The sequence below is a fragment of the Budorcas taxicolor genome, chromosome X, assembly GCF_023091745.1.
Source record: "Budorcas taxicolor isolate Tak-1 chromosome X, Takin1.1, whole genome shotgun sequence".
Lineage (NCBI taxonomy): Eukaryota > Metazoa > Chordata > Mammalia > Artiodactyla > Bovidae > Budorcas > Budorcas taxicolor.
Window position 1 is genome coordinate 107,577,076 of NC_068935.1, and position 15,969 is coordinate 107,593,044.

General features: G+C 37.4%; 1 protein-coding gene across 1 annotated transcript in view; it reads right to left on the bottom strand.

Moving 5' to 3' along the window:
* CFAP47 (cilia and flagella associated protein 47) overlaps positions 1 to 15,969 on the bottom strand; it is a 502,957-nt gene that overhangs the window by 181,504 nt on the left and 305,484 nt on the right. Inside the window, exon 46 of the mRNA XM_052662737.1 lies at positions 5,703 to 5,727. Coding sequence (XP_052518697.1) covers positions 5,703 to 5,727 — 25 coding nt within the window. The remainder of the gene's footprint in view (positions 1 to 5,702; positions 5,728 to 15,969) is intronic.

Below are 15,969 nucleotides of genomic sequence, written 5' to 3' on the forward strand. Positions count from 1 at the left end.
GCTAATAGGAAGAATACAAAATGGCTTAAAGTTCACATTTTTCATTATTGCAGGCTTTATGTCCTCCAGAGCTAAAAAACAGTAAAAGGCAAAATTGTAAGATATTTATCCAACTGAAAATATCTTATGTTAAACCTATAAGAATAAAAAAGTACACACAGTTGTGGATATTATAATTATTTTGAACTGGTTATGCAAATTATTTAACTTAGACTATATTTTCTTGGATAATATAGGATACAATCACATCTCATTACTGCATGGTGCATAGTAGAAAGAAAGCTGCTAGAGCTGGCAAAAATTCAAGTATTAGGACAGAACATATACTGATAACTGAACAAGCTGTAAAGTCTGACTATCAAAGACAAGTATGGGAAGGCAGCCAGATAAGAAAGGCATTTTAGTCAAATAATACTTATGACTGGGATTTTCAAAAGTGGGAAGTTAAATTATACTCAGGTAAGCAGTCCAGTGAACTTCCAGATGTTCAAGATGGTTTTAGAAAAGGCAGAGGACCCAGAGATGAAATTGCAAACATCTGCTGGATCACTGAAAAAGCAAGCGAGTTCCAGAAAAACATCTGCTTTATTCAGGCTTCCCTTGTGGTTCAGTGGGTAAAGCGTCTGCCTACAATGCGGGAGACCCAGGTTCAATCCCTGGGTCAGGAAGATCCCCCGGAGAAGGAAATGGCAACCCACTTCAGTACTCTTGCCTGGAAAATCCCATGGACTGAGAAGCCTGGTAGGCTACAGTCCATGGGGTCACAAAGAGTCGGACACGACTGAGCGACTTTCCCTTTCCCTTTCCCTGCTTTATTCACTATGCCAAAGCCTTTGACTGTGTGGATCACAATAAACTGTGGGAAATTCTGAAAGAGATGGGAATACCAGACCACCTGACCTGCCTCCTGAGAAACCTGTATGCAGGTCAGGAAGCAACAGTTAGGACTGGACATGGAACAACAGACTGGTTCCAAATAGGAAAAGGAGTACGTCAAGGCTGTATATTGTCACCCTGCTTATTTAACTTATATGCAGAGTACATCATGAGAAACGCTGGGCTGGGAGAAGCACAAGCAGGAATCAAGATTGCCGGGAGAAATATCAATAACCTCAGATATGCAGATGACACCACCCTTATGGCAGAAAGTGAAGAAGAACTTAAAAGCCTCTTGATGAAAGTGAAAGAGAAGAGTGAAAAGGTTGGCTTAAAGCTCAACATTCAGAAAACGAAGATCATGGCATCTGGTCCCATCACTTCATGGCAAATAGATGGGGAAACAGTGGAAACAGTGGCTGACTTTATTTTTCTGGGCTCCCAAATCACTGTGGATGGTGATTGCAGACATGAAATTAAAAGACGCTTACTCCTTGGAAGGAAAGTTATGACCAAGTTAGACAGCATATTAAAAAGCAGAGACATTATTTTGTCAACAAAGTTCTGTCTAGTCAAGGCTATGGTTTTTCCAGTAGTCAGATATGGATATGAGAGTTGGACTATAAAGAAAGCTGAGCACCAAAGAATTGATGCTCTCAAACTATGGTGTTGGAGAAGATCCTTGAGAGCCCCTTTGACTGCAAGGAGATCCAACCAGTCCATCCTAAAGGAGATCAATCCTGGCTGTTCATTGGAGGGACTGATGCTAAAGCTGAAACTCCAATACTTTGGTCACCTGATGCGGAGAGCTGACTCATTTGAAAAGACCCTGATGCTGGGAAAGATTGAAGGTGGAGGAGAAGGGGACAACAGAGGATGAGATGGTTGGATGGCATCACCAACACAATGAACATGGGTTTTGATGGACTCCGGGAGTTGGTGATAGAAAGAGAGGCCTGGTGTGCTGTGGTTCATGGGGTCGCAAAGAGTCAGACACGACTGAGCGACTGAACTGAGTTGAACTGAAGTGGTCCAGAGAAAACGGGAACTAGCACAGGATGATGTCAGAAGCCAGTCTGCAGTCAAGAAAGACCCCGGATCTCAAGTTCAGGGGCAAGATTCTGGTCTGAGGGGCCTTGGGCAGTCAGAACAAGGATGGATGACACGAAGAGTATACCAGTGCCCAGGGAAGGAGTCTGGCAATGACATACCTGGGTGTTAAGAAATAGAATAGAAACCTATGCCTGAGTAGCAGAATAGGTGTGAAAGAGCGAGATGTATCACAACAATGAGGAGCCAGGGAGGCCAGAACTAATGTCAGAACAGAACGGAGCAGACCATATGGGGCCGTCCCAGGACAGACCTCCACACCCCCATCACGTCCTCCATCTGCCTCTTGTTTATACAAAAGCTGTATTCCCAGCCTGCCCCAAGTCACAAAAGGCTAGCTCAAGAATTAGTGATTGAAAGTATGTGAACATATATCAACACCAATAAAAAGAGCAGTTAGTCTAGGAGAACTAGTAATGATTTAAACAAAAAATCAGTCAGAGAGCAGTCACAAAATCTTTAGTTCCTCCCTAAAGGACAAAGTAACAGTCTGATGCACATCCCTGAGTGGTTTTGCAGATACTAAAACCTCTAGCAGAATTTAACTGCATGATGACCATGAGCACAGAGGCCCCAGACCAGCTAGAGCCTGAGGAGTGAAGATGTTAACCCCTGTGACTGCCCTGTTACCTCACCATCAACCAATTACGGCGCTGTGCATGAACTGATCATCCACCATGTGACCCTCTCCTTCCTTTGCCTTTAAAACTCTTTCCCTGAAACCCATTGGGGAGCTTGAGTCTTTTGAGCAGGAGCTCCGTGGACTCCTTGCTTGGCACCTGCAATAAAAGCTGTACTTTCCTTCACCACAACCCGGTGTCGGTAGATTGGCTTTACTGCCACAGGTGAGTAAACTCAAGTTCAGTTCAGTAATAGGAATAGTGCTCATGAGACAGCATCGATGACACTGGAAGCTGGAGGGGAGAAGTTCAGCATAGATGGGTCCTGTAATGCTGGGTCAGAGGATTTGGCTCTGGGCCTGCAACTAAAGCATGTCTACAGAGATGGTAGGGAAAAGGGAAGGAAATTGGACAGTGTCTTCCTTGAAAGCTGAAGACAGTGTAACTTGTAGAATTATCTAAAATATGTACAATAAGACAGCATTGCTGTAAGGGATACATTTTATGTGCTTCCTGAGATTCCCTTGGTTCCACCACCTCCAGCAACTTGAACCACTTGTCCTGTCTCCATGTTCCTTTGCCTGAGGATGACCTGTAACTACCTTTAGAACTAACAGAGTCAACTCCTTAGCTGCTGCTCTACAAACAGGTAGATCAGTCCCAATTTTGGAATTTGGGGCTCCTCTAGCCATGCTAGGGCTTAGAAGCTGGCATTCCATGAGGCCAGGGAATGCCAGCTTGAAGCCTAGGACCATTACTGCCCAAGGAGTAAAATGTGGCAAACAGGAGCAATATACAGGACGTATTCCTTCCCTTCCTCTCTCACAGTGACAGCTCAAAGGCACTTTCTTTTTACATAGCTCTTCAAAAGTGACACCTGTTGAGTGACCTGTTGCATCCTGTCCTAGAGATGTTAGTAGACATTAAGGTAGCAGCTCATGTATCATTCATTGATTTGTTTTCCATTTTTCCCTTCCTTCTCTTTTTTCTTGCACTCACTGTCTTGAGTCTGCACTATAGGGGAGCAGAATTTTGCCACCTTAAAATATTAATATGTCTTTTTAGCATGTTAATTGTTTGCAGCCACTATTTTTCTACTGACTTTTATTTTTAAAGAATTTTAAAAAATGTATACTCTGTTCACCAAAAAATAATACAATATAGTATTAACAAGAAAAAATCAGATTTTATAAACTATTAATATGGTTAACTTACTTAACTACTTTTCTGATTTCACTATACTAAAGCCTTATGTATGAAATTTAATGTATCTTAATTAAAATCCCTTTTTAAAAATTAATTTATTTATTTTAATTGGAGACTAACTACTTTACAATATTGTAGTGGTTTTTGCCATACATTGACATGAATCAGGCATGGGTGTACATGTGTCCAATCACCATTTATGAAAATATAAAATGAGTTCCAGCATGCCAGGCTTCTCTGTCTTCCACTATCTCCTAGAGTTTGCTCAAATTCATGTTGACTGAGTCAGTGATGCCATTCAACCATCTCACCCTCTGTCACCTCCTTCTGCTGCTTTCAATCTTTCTGAGCATCAGGGTCTTTTCCAATGAGTCAGCTCTTCACATCAGGTATCCAAAGAAAAATCTAAAATCTAACCCTAACCATTTACCTTAGGATACTGGAAAAGGAAGAGCAAGCTAAGCTTTAAAAAAGTAGAATGAAAAAGTAAAAATTAATGGAGAACTTAATGAAATAGAGAAGATAAAACAATCACTGAAAACATATGCTAGTTCTTTGAAAATATAAAGAAAATTGACAAACCTTTACTTATATGGATCAAGGAAAAAAGAAAATATTCAAATTATTAGAATCAGAAATGAAAGTGGGACATTACTTTTGCTTTATTAAAAAAAAAACAACAAGAAATGGAATGTGAGAGAATGCTATAAATAGCTGCATGCCAAAAATTAGATAACGTAAATGACATAAATTAGGAATTGATGGGAACTTCCTCTGTCTCATAAAGGGCACCTATGAAAAACCTACCACTATCGTGAGACTTTAAAGACTAGATTATTTCTCCCTAAGCTCAGATAAGACAAAGATGTCCCATCTTATCACTTGCATTTAACACTCTAGATGTATTAACCAGACTAATTGGGCAAGGAAAAGAAATAAAAAGAATTCATTTTAGAAGGGGAGATGTAAGACAATCTCTGTATGCATATGACATTATCTTAACAACATATAGAAAATCCTAAGGAATCCAGTAAAACATTAGAATAAAAATTGAGTTCAACAAGGTCACATGACATAATTTCAATATCTAAAAACCAATTGTATTTCTATACTTCTGCAATGAATAATCCAAAAATGAAATTAAGAAAACAATTTACAATTTCATCAAATAGAATTAAATACATAGGAATATGTTTAACAAAAGAAGTACAAAACTTCCATTCTTAAAACTAAGGAATATCTAAAACTAAGGAATATCTAAAGAAATGGAAACACGCTGCATGGCCATGGATCAGGAGACTTAATATTATTAAGATGACAATCCTTCCTAAATGGATCTACGGAGTCAATGCAATACCTATCATAATGGCAGCAGCTTGTTTCTAGAAACTGACAAGCTGATTCTAAAATCCGTATGGAATTGTGAGGATCCCAGAAAAACCAAAACAATATGGTTTTTTTTAAAAAAAACACAATACAGCAGGACTCAAAGTTTCTGATTTCAAAACTTACTGCAAAGTAAATAATATTAAGAAAAGTGCTGTACTGGCATAAAGAAAGACGTATAGAACTATGGGACAAAACAGAGAATTTAGGAATAAAACAATATATCTATGGTCAACTAGTTTTCAACAAAACGCTGTTCAAAACTGTTTTCAACAAATGGTTACAAGCCCACTGGACAGCCACACATAAAAGAATGAAGTTAGATCCTTCAGTTCCGTTCATATCAGTCTCTCAGTTGTGTCTGACTCTTTGCAACCCCATGGACTGCAGCACACCAGGTTTCCCTGTCCATCACCAACTCCTGGAGTTTACTCAAACTCATGTTCATTGAATTGGTGATGCCATCCAACCATCTCATCCTCTTTCATCCTCCCTTCCTCCCACCTTTAACCTTTCCCAGCATCAGGATCTTTTCAAATGAGTCAGTTCTTTGCATGAGGTGGCAAAAGTACTGGAGTTTCAGCTTCAGCATCAGTCCTTCTGATGAATATTCAGGACTGATTTCCTTTAGGATGGACTGGTTGGATCTCCCTGCGTCCAAGGGACTCTCAAGAGTCTTCTCCAACACCACAGTTCAAAAGCATCAATTCTTCAATGCTCAGTTTTCTTTATAGTCCAACTCTCACATCCATACATGACTACTGGAAAAACCACAGCTTTGACTAGACAAGACCTTTGTTGGCAAAGATCCTTACCTCAAATAATATATAAATATTAACTCAAAGTAGATCAAAGAACTAAATCAAGAACTAAACCTATAAAATTCTTAGCAGACAACAGAGGACTAAATATTCATGATCCTGAATTTGGCAATGGATTCTTAGATATGACATCAAAAGCAAGAAAAATAAGAACAGTTAAACAAGATAAACTGGAATTCATCAAAACTAAAAACTTTGTGCTTCAGAGAATACTATCAAGAGAATAAAAAGACAACAGGATAAAATATTTGAAAATTATATATCTGATAAGGTATTGTATTTCAAATACATGGATGGAACATTAGAAACTCAATAATAAAAAGGCAACTCCACTTAAAAGATTGGCGAAGAATCTGACTAGACATTTATGTAAATAAAATATATAAGTGGCTAATATGCACATAGAAAGATGGTCAACATCAATAGACATCAGGGGAATGCAAAACAAAATCACATGAGCTATCATCTCCACCCACTAGGATGGCAATAATAAAGAAGTCAGTTGATCGTAAGTGTTGCTGTTGATATGGAGGTATTTGAACCCTCATACACTGTTGGTTGGATTTAAAATGGCAAAAACACTTTGGAAAAGAGTCTGGCAGTTCCTCAGATGTTTAAACATAGAGTAACCATGCTAAGCTAAGTTGCTTCAGTCGTGTCTAACTCTGTGCGACCCCATAGATGGCAGCCCACCAGGCTCCCCCGTCCCTGGGATTCTCCAGGCAAGAACACTGGAGTGGGCTGCCATTTCCTTCTCCAGTGCATGAAAATGAAAAGTGAAAGTGAACTCGCTCAGTCGTGTCCAATTCTTAGCAACCCCATGGACTGCAGCCTACCAGGCTTCTCCATCCATGGGATTTTCCAGGCAAGAGTACTGGAGTGGAGTGCCATTGCCTTCTCTGGAGTTACCATATGGCTGGATAATTCTACTCCCAGGTATGAATGTGTGCATACATGCATATGTGCAAGTGTGTATATGTTTATGTATTATACCCAAGAGAATTGAAAATACTGGCACACAAAAACATGTACACTAATGCATATGGCAATATTATTCATGATAGCTAAAAGGTAGAAATAACCCAAATGTCTGTCAAATGATGAATGGATAAACAAATTAGGGTATAGTCATAAATGAAACATTGTTTGGTCATTAAAAGGAATGAAGTTCTGATACCTGATAAAACATGGACGAACTATAGAAACATTATCCTAACTGAAAGAAGACAGTCACAAAATACCTCATATGATATCTTTTATATGAAATTTCCAGAAAAATAATTCTATATATATTAATACATAAAGTGAATTAATGATTGTTTATGGTTGGAGGGAGGGGTGAATGATAAGAGGGTGGTAACTAAAAGTTACTTCATTTCTTGTTGAGGGTGACATAAACATTCTAAACTTGAATGCGGTGATGGTAATGTATCAATGAATATACTAAAAACCATTGAACTATATACTTTAGGTTGGTGAGCTGCATCATATTTGAATGATATCTCAGTAAAGCTGTTAGAAATAGAAGAATAAGGTTTTGAGAATAAATATAAGTGAACATCCTTTTATTTTTCACCTCATATAAATTCAAATGACAAGTATTATATAACTATACTTAGAAGACTTCTAGAAGCTAGACTATAAATGAAGCTATTATATTTGTAACTAAACATAATGCCGAGCTGGATGAAGCACAGCTGGAATCAAGATTGCTGGGAGAAATATCAAGAACCTCAGATATGCAGATGACACCACCCTTATGGCAGAAAGTGAATAGGAACTAAAGAGCCTCTTGATGAAAGTGAAAGAGGAGAGTGAAAAAGTTGGCTTAAAGCTCAACATTCAGAAAACGAAGATCATGGCATCTGGTCCCATCACTTCATGGCAAATAGAATGGGAAACAGTGGAAACAGTGACAGACTTTATTTTGGGGGGCTCCAAAATCACTGCAGATGGTGACTGCAGCCATGAAATTAAAAGACGCTTACTCCTTGGAAGAAAAGTTATAACCAATTTAGATAGCATATTAAAAAGCAGAGACATTACTTTGCCAACAAAAGTCCATCTAGTCAAGGCTATGGTTTTTCCAGTAGTCATGTATGGATGTGAGAATTGGACTACGAAGAAAGCTGAGCACCGAAGAATCAATGCTTTTGAACTGTAGTGTTGGAGAAGACTCTTGAGAGTCCCTTGGACTGCAAGGAGATCCAACCTGTCCATCCTAAAGGAGATCAGTCCTGAATATTCATTGCAAGGACTGATGTTGAAACTAAAACTTAATATTTTGGCCACCTGATGCAAAGAAGTGACTCATTGGAAAAGATCCTGATGCTGGGAAAGATTGAGGGCAGGAGAAAAAGGGGACAACAGAGGATGAGATGGTTGGATGGCATCACCAACTCAATGAACATGAGTTTGAGTAAACTCCGGGAGTTGGTGATGGACAAGGAGGCCTGGCGTGCTGCAGTCCATGGGGTCACAAAGAGTCGGACATGACTGAGTCACTGAACTGAACTGATATGTTTAAAGGTCAAACAGGGCTGTGTGTCTCTCGCCTTTTCTGAGAGATTTTGATGTAGTATATGGATTACTAATCTCCTTCCAAAATATATTCCCATTCTTTGATAGACTCTGATTGCACTTGATGGCTTACAACTGTGGTAATCCTATGTGAAATATGCATAGGGTTTGAATTATATTTCTAAGTGAATTAAATAATTAATTCAAAAAACTTGTAAATTTCAGAAAGCTTATGAAAAAAACAAATATTCTATAATAATAGTACAAGTTTAACTTAAAACAGTTTGATAAAAATTAATTAAAGCACACATTTAATGTTAGGTGACCACTGGCATCGTTGACAATACAGTAGATTGTTTCAATTAAGCTTAATCACTAAAACTAACATTTTAAACACCACTGTTAAATGAAATTTATCATTTTTTAATTTTTTGGAAGGATTATTGCTTTACAGAATTTTGTTGTTTTCTGTCAAACCTCAACATGAATCAGCCATAAGTATACATATATGCCCTCCCTTTTGAAACTTCCTCCCATCTCCCAACCTATCCCATCCCACCCTCCTAGATTGATACAGAGCCCCTGTTTGAGTTTCCTGAGCCATATAGCAAATACCCATTGACTATCTATTTTACATATGGTAATATATGTTTCCATGTTACTTTTTCCATACATCTCACCCTCTCCTCCCCTATCCTCATGTTCATAAGCCTATTCTCTTTGTCTGTTTCTCCACTGTTGTCCTGTAAATAAATTCTTCAGTACTTTTTTTTTAGATTTCATATATATGCATTAGAATATGATATTTCTCTTTCTCTTTCTGACTCACTTCACTCTATATAATAGGTTCATCCACCTCATTATTATTGATTCAAATGTGTTCTTCTTTATGGCAGAGTAATATACCATTATGTATATGTATATGTACCACAACTTCTTTATCCATTCACCTGTCGATGGATATCTAGGTTGCTTTCATGTTCTAGCTATTGTAAATAGCAATGAACAGTGGGTACATGTGTCTTTTCAATTTTGGTGTCCTCAGGGCATATGTCTAGAAGTGGGATTGCTGGGTCATATGGTGGTTTTATTTCTAGTTTTTTAAGGAATCTCCATACCATCTTCCATGGTGGCTGTATCAATTTACATTCCCACCAGCAGTGCAAGAGCATTCCCTTTTCTCCACATCTGCTCCAGTATTTATTGTTTGTAGACTTTTTAATGATGACCATTCCGACTACTGTGAAGTGATATCTCATTGTAGTTTTGATTTACATTTCTCTCATAATGAGCAGTGTTAAGCATCTTTTCATGTGTTCATTAGCCATCTGTATGTTTTTGGAGAAATGTCTGTTTAAGTCTTTTTCCCACTTTTTGATTGGGTTGTTTGTTTTTCTGGCATTGAATTGTATGAGCTGCTTGTATATTTTGGAAATTAATCCTTTGTTAGTTGTTTCATTTGCTATTACTTTCTCCCATTCTGAGGGTTGTCTTTTCACCTTGCTTATAGTTTCCTTTGCTGTGCAGAAGCTTTTATGTTTAATCAGGTCCCACTTGTTTACTTTTGTTTTTATTTCCATTACTCTAGGAGGTGGGTCATAGAGGATCTGGCTTTAATTTATGTCATCGAGTATTCTGTCTATGTTTTCTTCTAAGAGTTTTATAGTTTCTGGTCTTACATTTAGGTCTTTAATTCATTTTGAGTTTATCTTTGTGTATGGTGTTAGGAAGTGTTCTAATTTCATTCTTTTACATGTAGCTGTCCAGTTTTCCCAGTGCCATTTATTGAAGAGGCTCTCTTTGCCCCATTATATACTCTTTCTTACTTTATCAAAAATAAGGTATCCATAGGTGCATGGGTTTATTTCCGGGCTTTCTATCTTGTTCCATTGGTCTATATTTCTGTTTTTGTGCCAGTACCATACTGTCTTGATAACTGTAGCTTTGTAGTATAATCTGAAGTCAGGAATGTTGATTCCACCAGCTCCATTCTTCTTTCTCAAGACTGCTTTGGCTATTTGGGGTCTTTTGTGTTTCCATATGAATTGTGAAATTTTTTGTTCTAGCTCTGTGAAAAATGCCATTGGTAATTTGATAGGGATTGCATTGAATCTGCAGATTGCATTTGGTAGTATAGTCATTTTCACAATATTGATTCTTCCTATCCAGGAACATGGAATATCTCTCCATCTGTTTATGTTGTCTTTGATTTTTTTTTTTTCATCAGTGTCTTATAACTTTCTGAGTATAGTTCTTTTGTCTCCTTAGTTAAGTTTATTCCTAGATATTTAATTCTTTTTGTTGCAATGGTGAATGTAATTGATTCTTTAATTTCTCTTTTTGATTTTTCATTGTTAGTACATAGAAATACAAGTGATTTCTGTGTATTAATTTTGTATCCTTCAATTTTGCTTAATTCACTGATTAGCTCTAGTAATTTTCTGATACTATCTTTAGGGTTTTCTATGTACAGTATCATGCCATCTGCAGTGAGAGCTTTACTTTTTCTTTTCCAATCTGGATTCCTTTTATATCTTTTTCTTCTCTGATTGCTTTAGCTAGGACTTCCAGAACTATGCTGAATAGCAGTGGTAAAAGTGGACATCCTTGTCTTGTTCCTGATCTTAAGGGGAATGCTTTCAGTTTTTCACCACTGAGACTAATGTATGCTGTAGGCTTATCATTATATAGCCTTTATTATGTTGAGGTAGGTTCCTTCTATGCCCATTTTTTGAACTGTTGTAATCATAAATGGGTGCCAAATTTTGTCAAAGGCTTTTCCTGCATCTATTGTGATGATCATATGGTTTTGATCTTTCAATTTGTTAATACGGTATATCACATTGATTGATTTGTGTATATTGAAGAATCCTTGCATTCCTGGAATAAACGCAACTTGATGATGGTGTATGAACTTTTTGATGTGTTGCTGATTTCTGCTAAAATTTTGCTGAGGATTTTTGCATCTATGTTCATCAGTGATATCAGTCTGTAGTTTTCTTTTCTTGTGTTGTCTTTGTCTGCTGTCTGCTTTTGGTATCAGGGTGATGGTGGTCTTGTAGAATGAGTTTGGAAGTGTTCCTTTCTCTGCAATTTTTTGAAAGAGTTTTAGAAGGATAGGCATTAGCTCTTCTCTCACTTTCACTTTTCACTGTCATGCAGTGGAGAAGGAAATGGCAACCCACTCCAGTGTTCTTGCCTGGAGAATCCCAGGGATGGGGGAGCCTGGTGGGCTGCTGTCTATGGGGTTGCACAGAGTCGGACACGACTGAAGTGACTTAGCAAATGTTTGATAGAATTCTCCTGTGAAGCCATCTGGTCCTGGGCTTTTGTTTTTTGGGAGATTTTTGATCACAGCTTCAATTTCAGTACTTGTAATTGAGTTGTTCATAATTTCTATTTCTTCCTGGCTCAGTCTTGGAAGACTGAACTTTTCTAAGAATCTGTCCATTTTTCCAGGTTATCCAATTTATTACCTTAGAGTTGTTTATAATACTCTCTTATAATGCTTTGTATTTCTGCATTGTTTGTTGAAACCTCTCCTTTTTCATTTCTAATTTTGTTGATTTGATTCTTTTTTTCTTGAGTCTGGCTAAAGGTTTGTCAATTTATTTATCTTTTCAAAGAACCAGATTAGTTTTATTACTCATTATTTCTTTCATTTCTTTTTCATTTATTTCTGCTTGGATCTTTATGATTTCTTTCCTTCACTAATTTTGGGGTGTTCTTTTTCCAGTTTTAGGTGTAAAGTTGGGTTGTCTATTTGACGTTTTTCTTGATTCCTTAGAACTGCTTTTACTGCATCCCATTGGTTTTGAGCTGTCATGTTTTCATTGTCATTTGTTTCTGGTAATTTTTTGATTTCCCTTCTGATTTCTTCAGTGACCTGTTGGTTATTTAGAAATGTGTTGTTTAATCTCCATGTGTTTGTGCTTCTTACAGTTTTTTTTTTTCTTGTAATTGATATCTAGTCTCATAGCGTTGTGGTCAGAGAAGATGCTTGATACGATTTCAATTTTCTTAAATTTACTGAGGTTTGATTTGTGACCCAAGATGTAGTCTATCCTGGAGAATGTTCCATGTGCACTTGAAAAGAAGGTGTATTCTGAATTTGGATGGAATGTCCTGAAGATATCAAGGCGATTCATCTCATCTAATGTATCATTTTAAGACTTGGGTTTCCTTATTAATTTTTTGTTTTGTTGATCTGTCCATTGGTGCAGATGGGATGTTAAAGTCTCCTACGGTTATTGTGTTACTGTAAATTTCTCCGTTTATGCCTGTTAGTCTTTGTCTTATGTACTGAGGTGCCCCTATGTTGGGTGCATGATGCTGCTGCTGCTGCTAACTTGCTTCAGTCATGTCTGACTCTGTGTGACCCCATAGATGGCAGCCCACCAGGCTCCCCTGTCCCTGGGATTCTCTAGGCAAGAACACTGGAGTGGGTTGCCATTTCCTTCTCCAGTGCATGAAAGTGAAAAGTGAAAAGTGAAAGTGAAGTCGCTCAGTTGTGTCCGACTCTTTGCGACCCCATGGAGTACAACCTTCCAGGTTTCTCCGTCCATGGGATTTTCCAGGCAAGAGTACCAGAGTTGGGTGCCATTGCCTTCTCCATGTTGGGTGCATAGATATTTACAATTATTATGTCTTCCTCTTGGATTGATCCCCTGATCATTATGTAATGTCCTTCCTTATCTCTTGTAATCTTCTTTAAGTTATATCTTATCTGATATGAGGATTGCTATTTCAGCTTTCTTTTGCTTCCCATTTGCATGGAATATATTTTTCCATCCTCTCACTTTCAGTCTATATGTGTCTTTAGGTCTGAAGTGGGTTTCTTGTAGACTGCATATATATGGGTCTTGTGTTTGTATCCATTCAGCCAGTCTGTGTCTTTTGGTTGGAGCATTTAATCCATTTACATTTAAAGTAATTATTGATATATATATATATATATATATATATATATATATATATATATATATATGTTCCTATAGACATTTTCTTAATTGTTTGGGGTTGATTTTGTGGATCCTTTTTCCTCTCTTGTATTTCTTGACTATATAAGTCCATTTAACATTTGTTGTAAAGCTGGTTTGGTGGTACTGAATTCTTTTAACTTTTGCTTGTCTGAAAAGCTCTTTATTTCTCCATGAATTCTGAATGAGATCCTTGCTGTATACAGTAAACTTGGTTGTAGGTTTTTCCCTTTCAGTACATTAAATATATCCTGCCACTTCCTTCTGGCCTGCAGTTTCTGCTGAAAGATCAGCTATTAAGCGTATGGGGTTTCCCTTTTATGTTACTTCCTGTTTCTCCCTTGCTGCTTTTAAAATTCTTTCTTTGTGTTTAGTCTTTAGTAGTTTGATTAGTATGTGTCTTGGCATGTTTCTCCTTGGGTTTATCCTTAATGGGACTCTTTTTGCCTCTTGGACTTGGTTGACTATTTCCTTTTCCACATTGGGAAAATCTTCAAGTTATTCTTTTCAAAAATTTTCTCATACCCTTTCCTTTTCTCTTCTTCTTCTGACGTGACGTGATGTGAAGTCACTCAGTCGTGTCTAACTCTTTGTGACCCCATGGACTGTAGCCTACCAGGCTCCTCTGTCCATGGGATTTTCCAGGCAAGAGTACTGGAGTGGATTGCCATTTCCTTCTCCAAGGGATCTTCCCAACCCAGGGATCGAACCCAGGTCTCCCACATTGTAGACAGACGCTTTACCGTCTGAGCCATGTTGGTGCATTTGAAATGGTCCCAGATGTCTCAGACTATTTTCAGAGACCTGAGCTCTTTTCATTCTTTTTACTTTATTCTGCTCTTCAGAAGTTATTTCTACCATTTTATCTTCCAGATCACTGATTCGTTCCTCTGTTTCAGATATTCTGCTCTTGATTCCTTCTGGAGTATTTTTAATTTCAGTAATTGTGTTGCTTGTCTCTGTATGTTTATTCTTTAATTCTTCTATGCTTTTAATAATTGATTCTTGCATTTTCTCCATTTTGTTTTCAAGGTTTTTGATCAGTTTTACTATTGTTATTCTGAATTCTTTTTCAGGTAGTTTGCCTATTTCCTCATTTATTTGGACTTCTGTGTTTCTAGTTTGTTCCTTCATTTGTGTAGTATTTCTCTGCCTTTGCATTTTTTTTAAAACTTATTGTGTTTGAGGTCTCTTTTTCCCAGGCTTCAAGGTTGAATTCCTTCTTCCTTTTGGCTTCTGCCCTCCTAAGTTTGGTCCAGCAGTTTATGTAAGCTTTCTATAGGGTGAGATTTGTGCTGAGTGTTTGTTTGTTTGTTTTTCCTCTGATGGGCAAGGCTGAGTGAGGTGGAACTCCTGTCTGCTGATGATTGGGTTTGTATTTTTGTTTTGTTTCTTGTTTAGATGAGGCATCCTGCACAGTGTGCTACTGGTGGTTGGGTGATGCAGGGTCTTGTATTCAAGTGGTTTCCTTTGTGTTAGTTCTCACTATTTGCTACTACCTAGGGTTAGTTCTCTGGTAGGCTTGGGTGTTGGAGTCAGTGTTCCCACTCCAAAGGCTCAGGGCTTGATCTCTAGTTAGGAGCAAAGATTCCACAAGTCGTTTGTTATGGAATTAAGTGAGATTAAAACAAATATCCAAAAATGAGAAATCAAAGATAAGTTCCAAACAAATTGCAGTTACAAAAACAGGCAAATAACAATTAAAATAATAGAATATACACATACACATATACACCCATGAACAAAGTGAAAAGAGTCCAACAAAATAAAGTAGAGTAGGTTGACCCAGCAAACAAAGTAAATAAAAAATTACATTTACCAGTTAAGAACAAAACTAACTAAAGCACAAACTAAAAAACAAAACTAAACCAATGTGCCAAGTGGTGAATAAAGCAATGAAAACAAAACTAACAAATATGTTGAGAGGAAGGAAAAGAAAGAAAAAATAGATATGCAAAGTTAAACAGAAGTAGATGAAGAAGATTTATATACATTAAGATTAACTGCAAGGGGAAAAGAACAGTAGGAAAGGCAAACAAAGGAGTAAATGTAGAAAAAATATAGTAGGCTTAACAAAATTAAAAATCAAAATTATAAAAAAGAGAAAAGAAAAGAATGGAAGAAGAAAGAAAATGGGGGCAGGGGGAGGAAAACTCCACAGAACTGCAGAAGCCCAAAGTAGAGGCAGAGGTTCATAAGAACAATAAAAAGTGTGACTGAATATACACATATACATATACACCCATAAGCAAAATCAAAACAGTCCAACAAAAATAAAGTACAATAGACTGACCTGGCGAACAAAGGAAACCAAAAATTATATCTACCAGAACAAAATTAACTAAAGAACAAACTGGAAAACAAAACTAGAGTAAGGTGCCAATTGGGGAATAAAGCAATGAAAATAAAGCTAACAAATATGTTGACAGGAAAGGAAAGAACAAGAAGAAA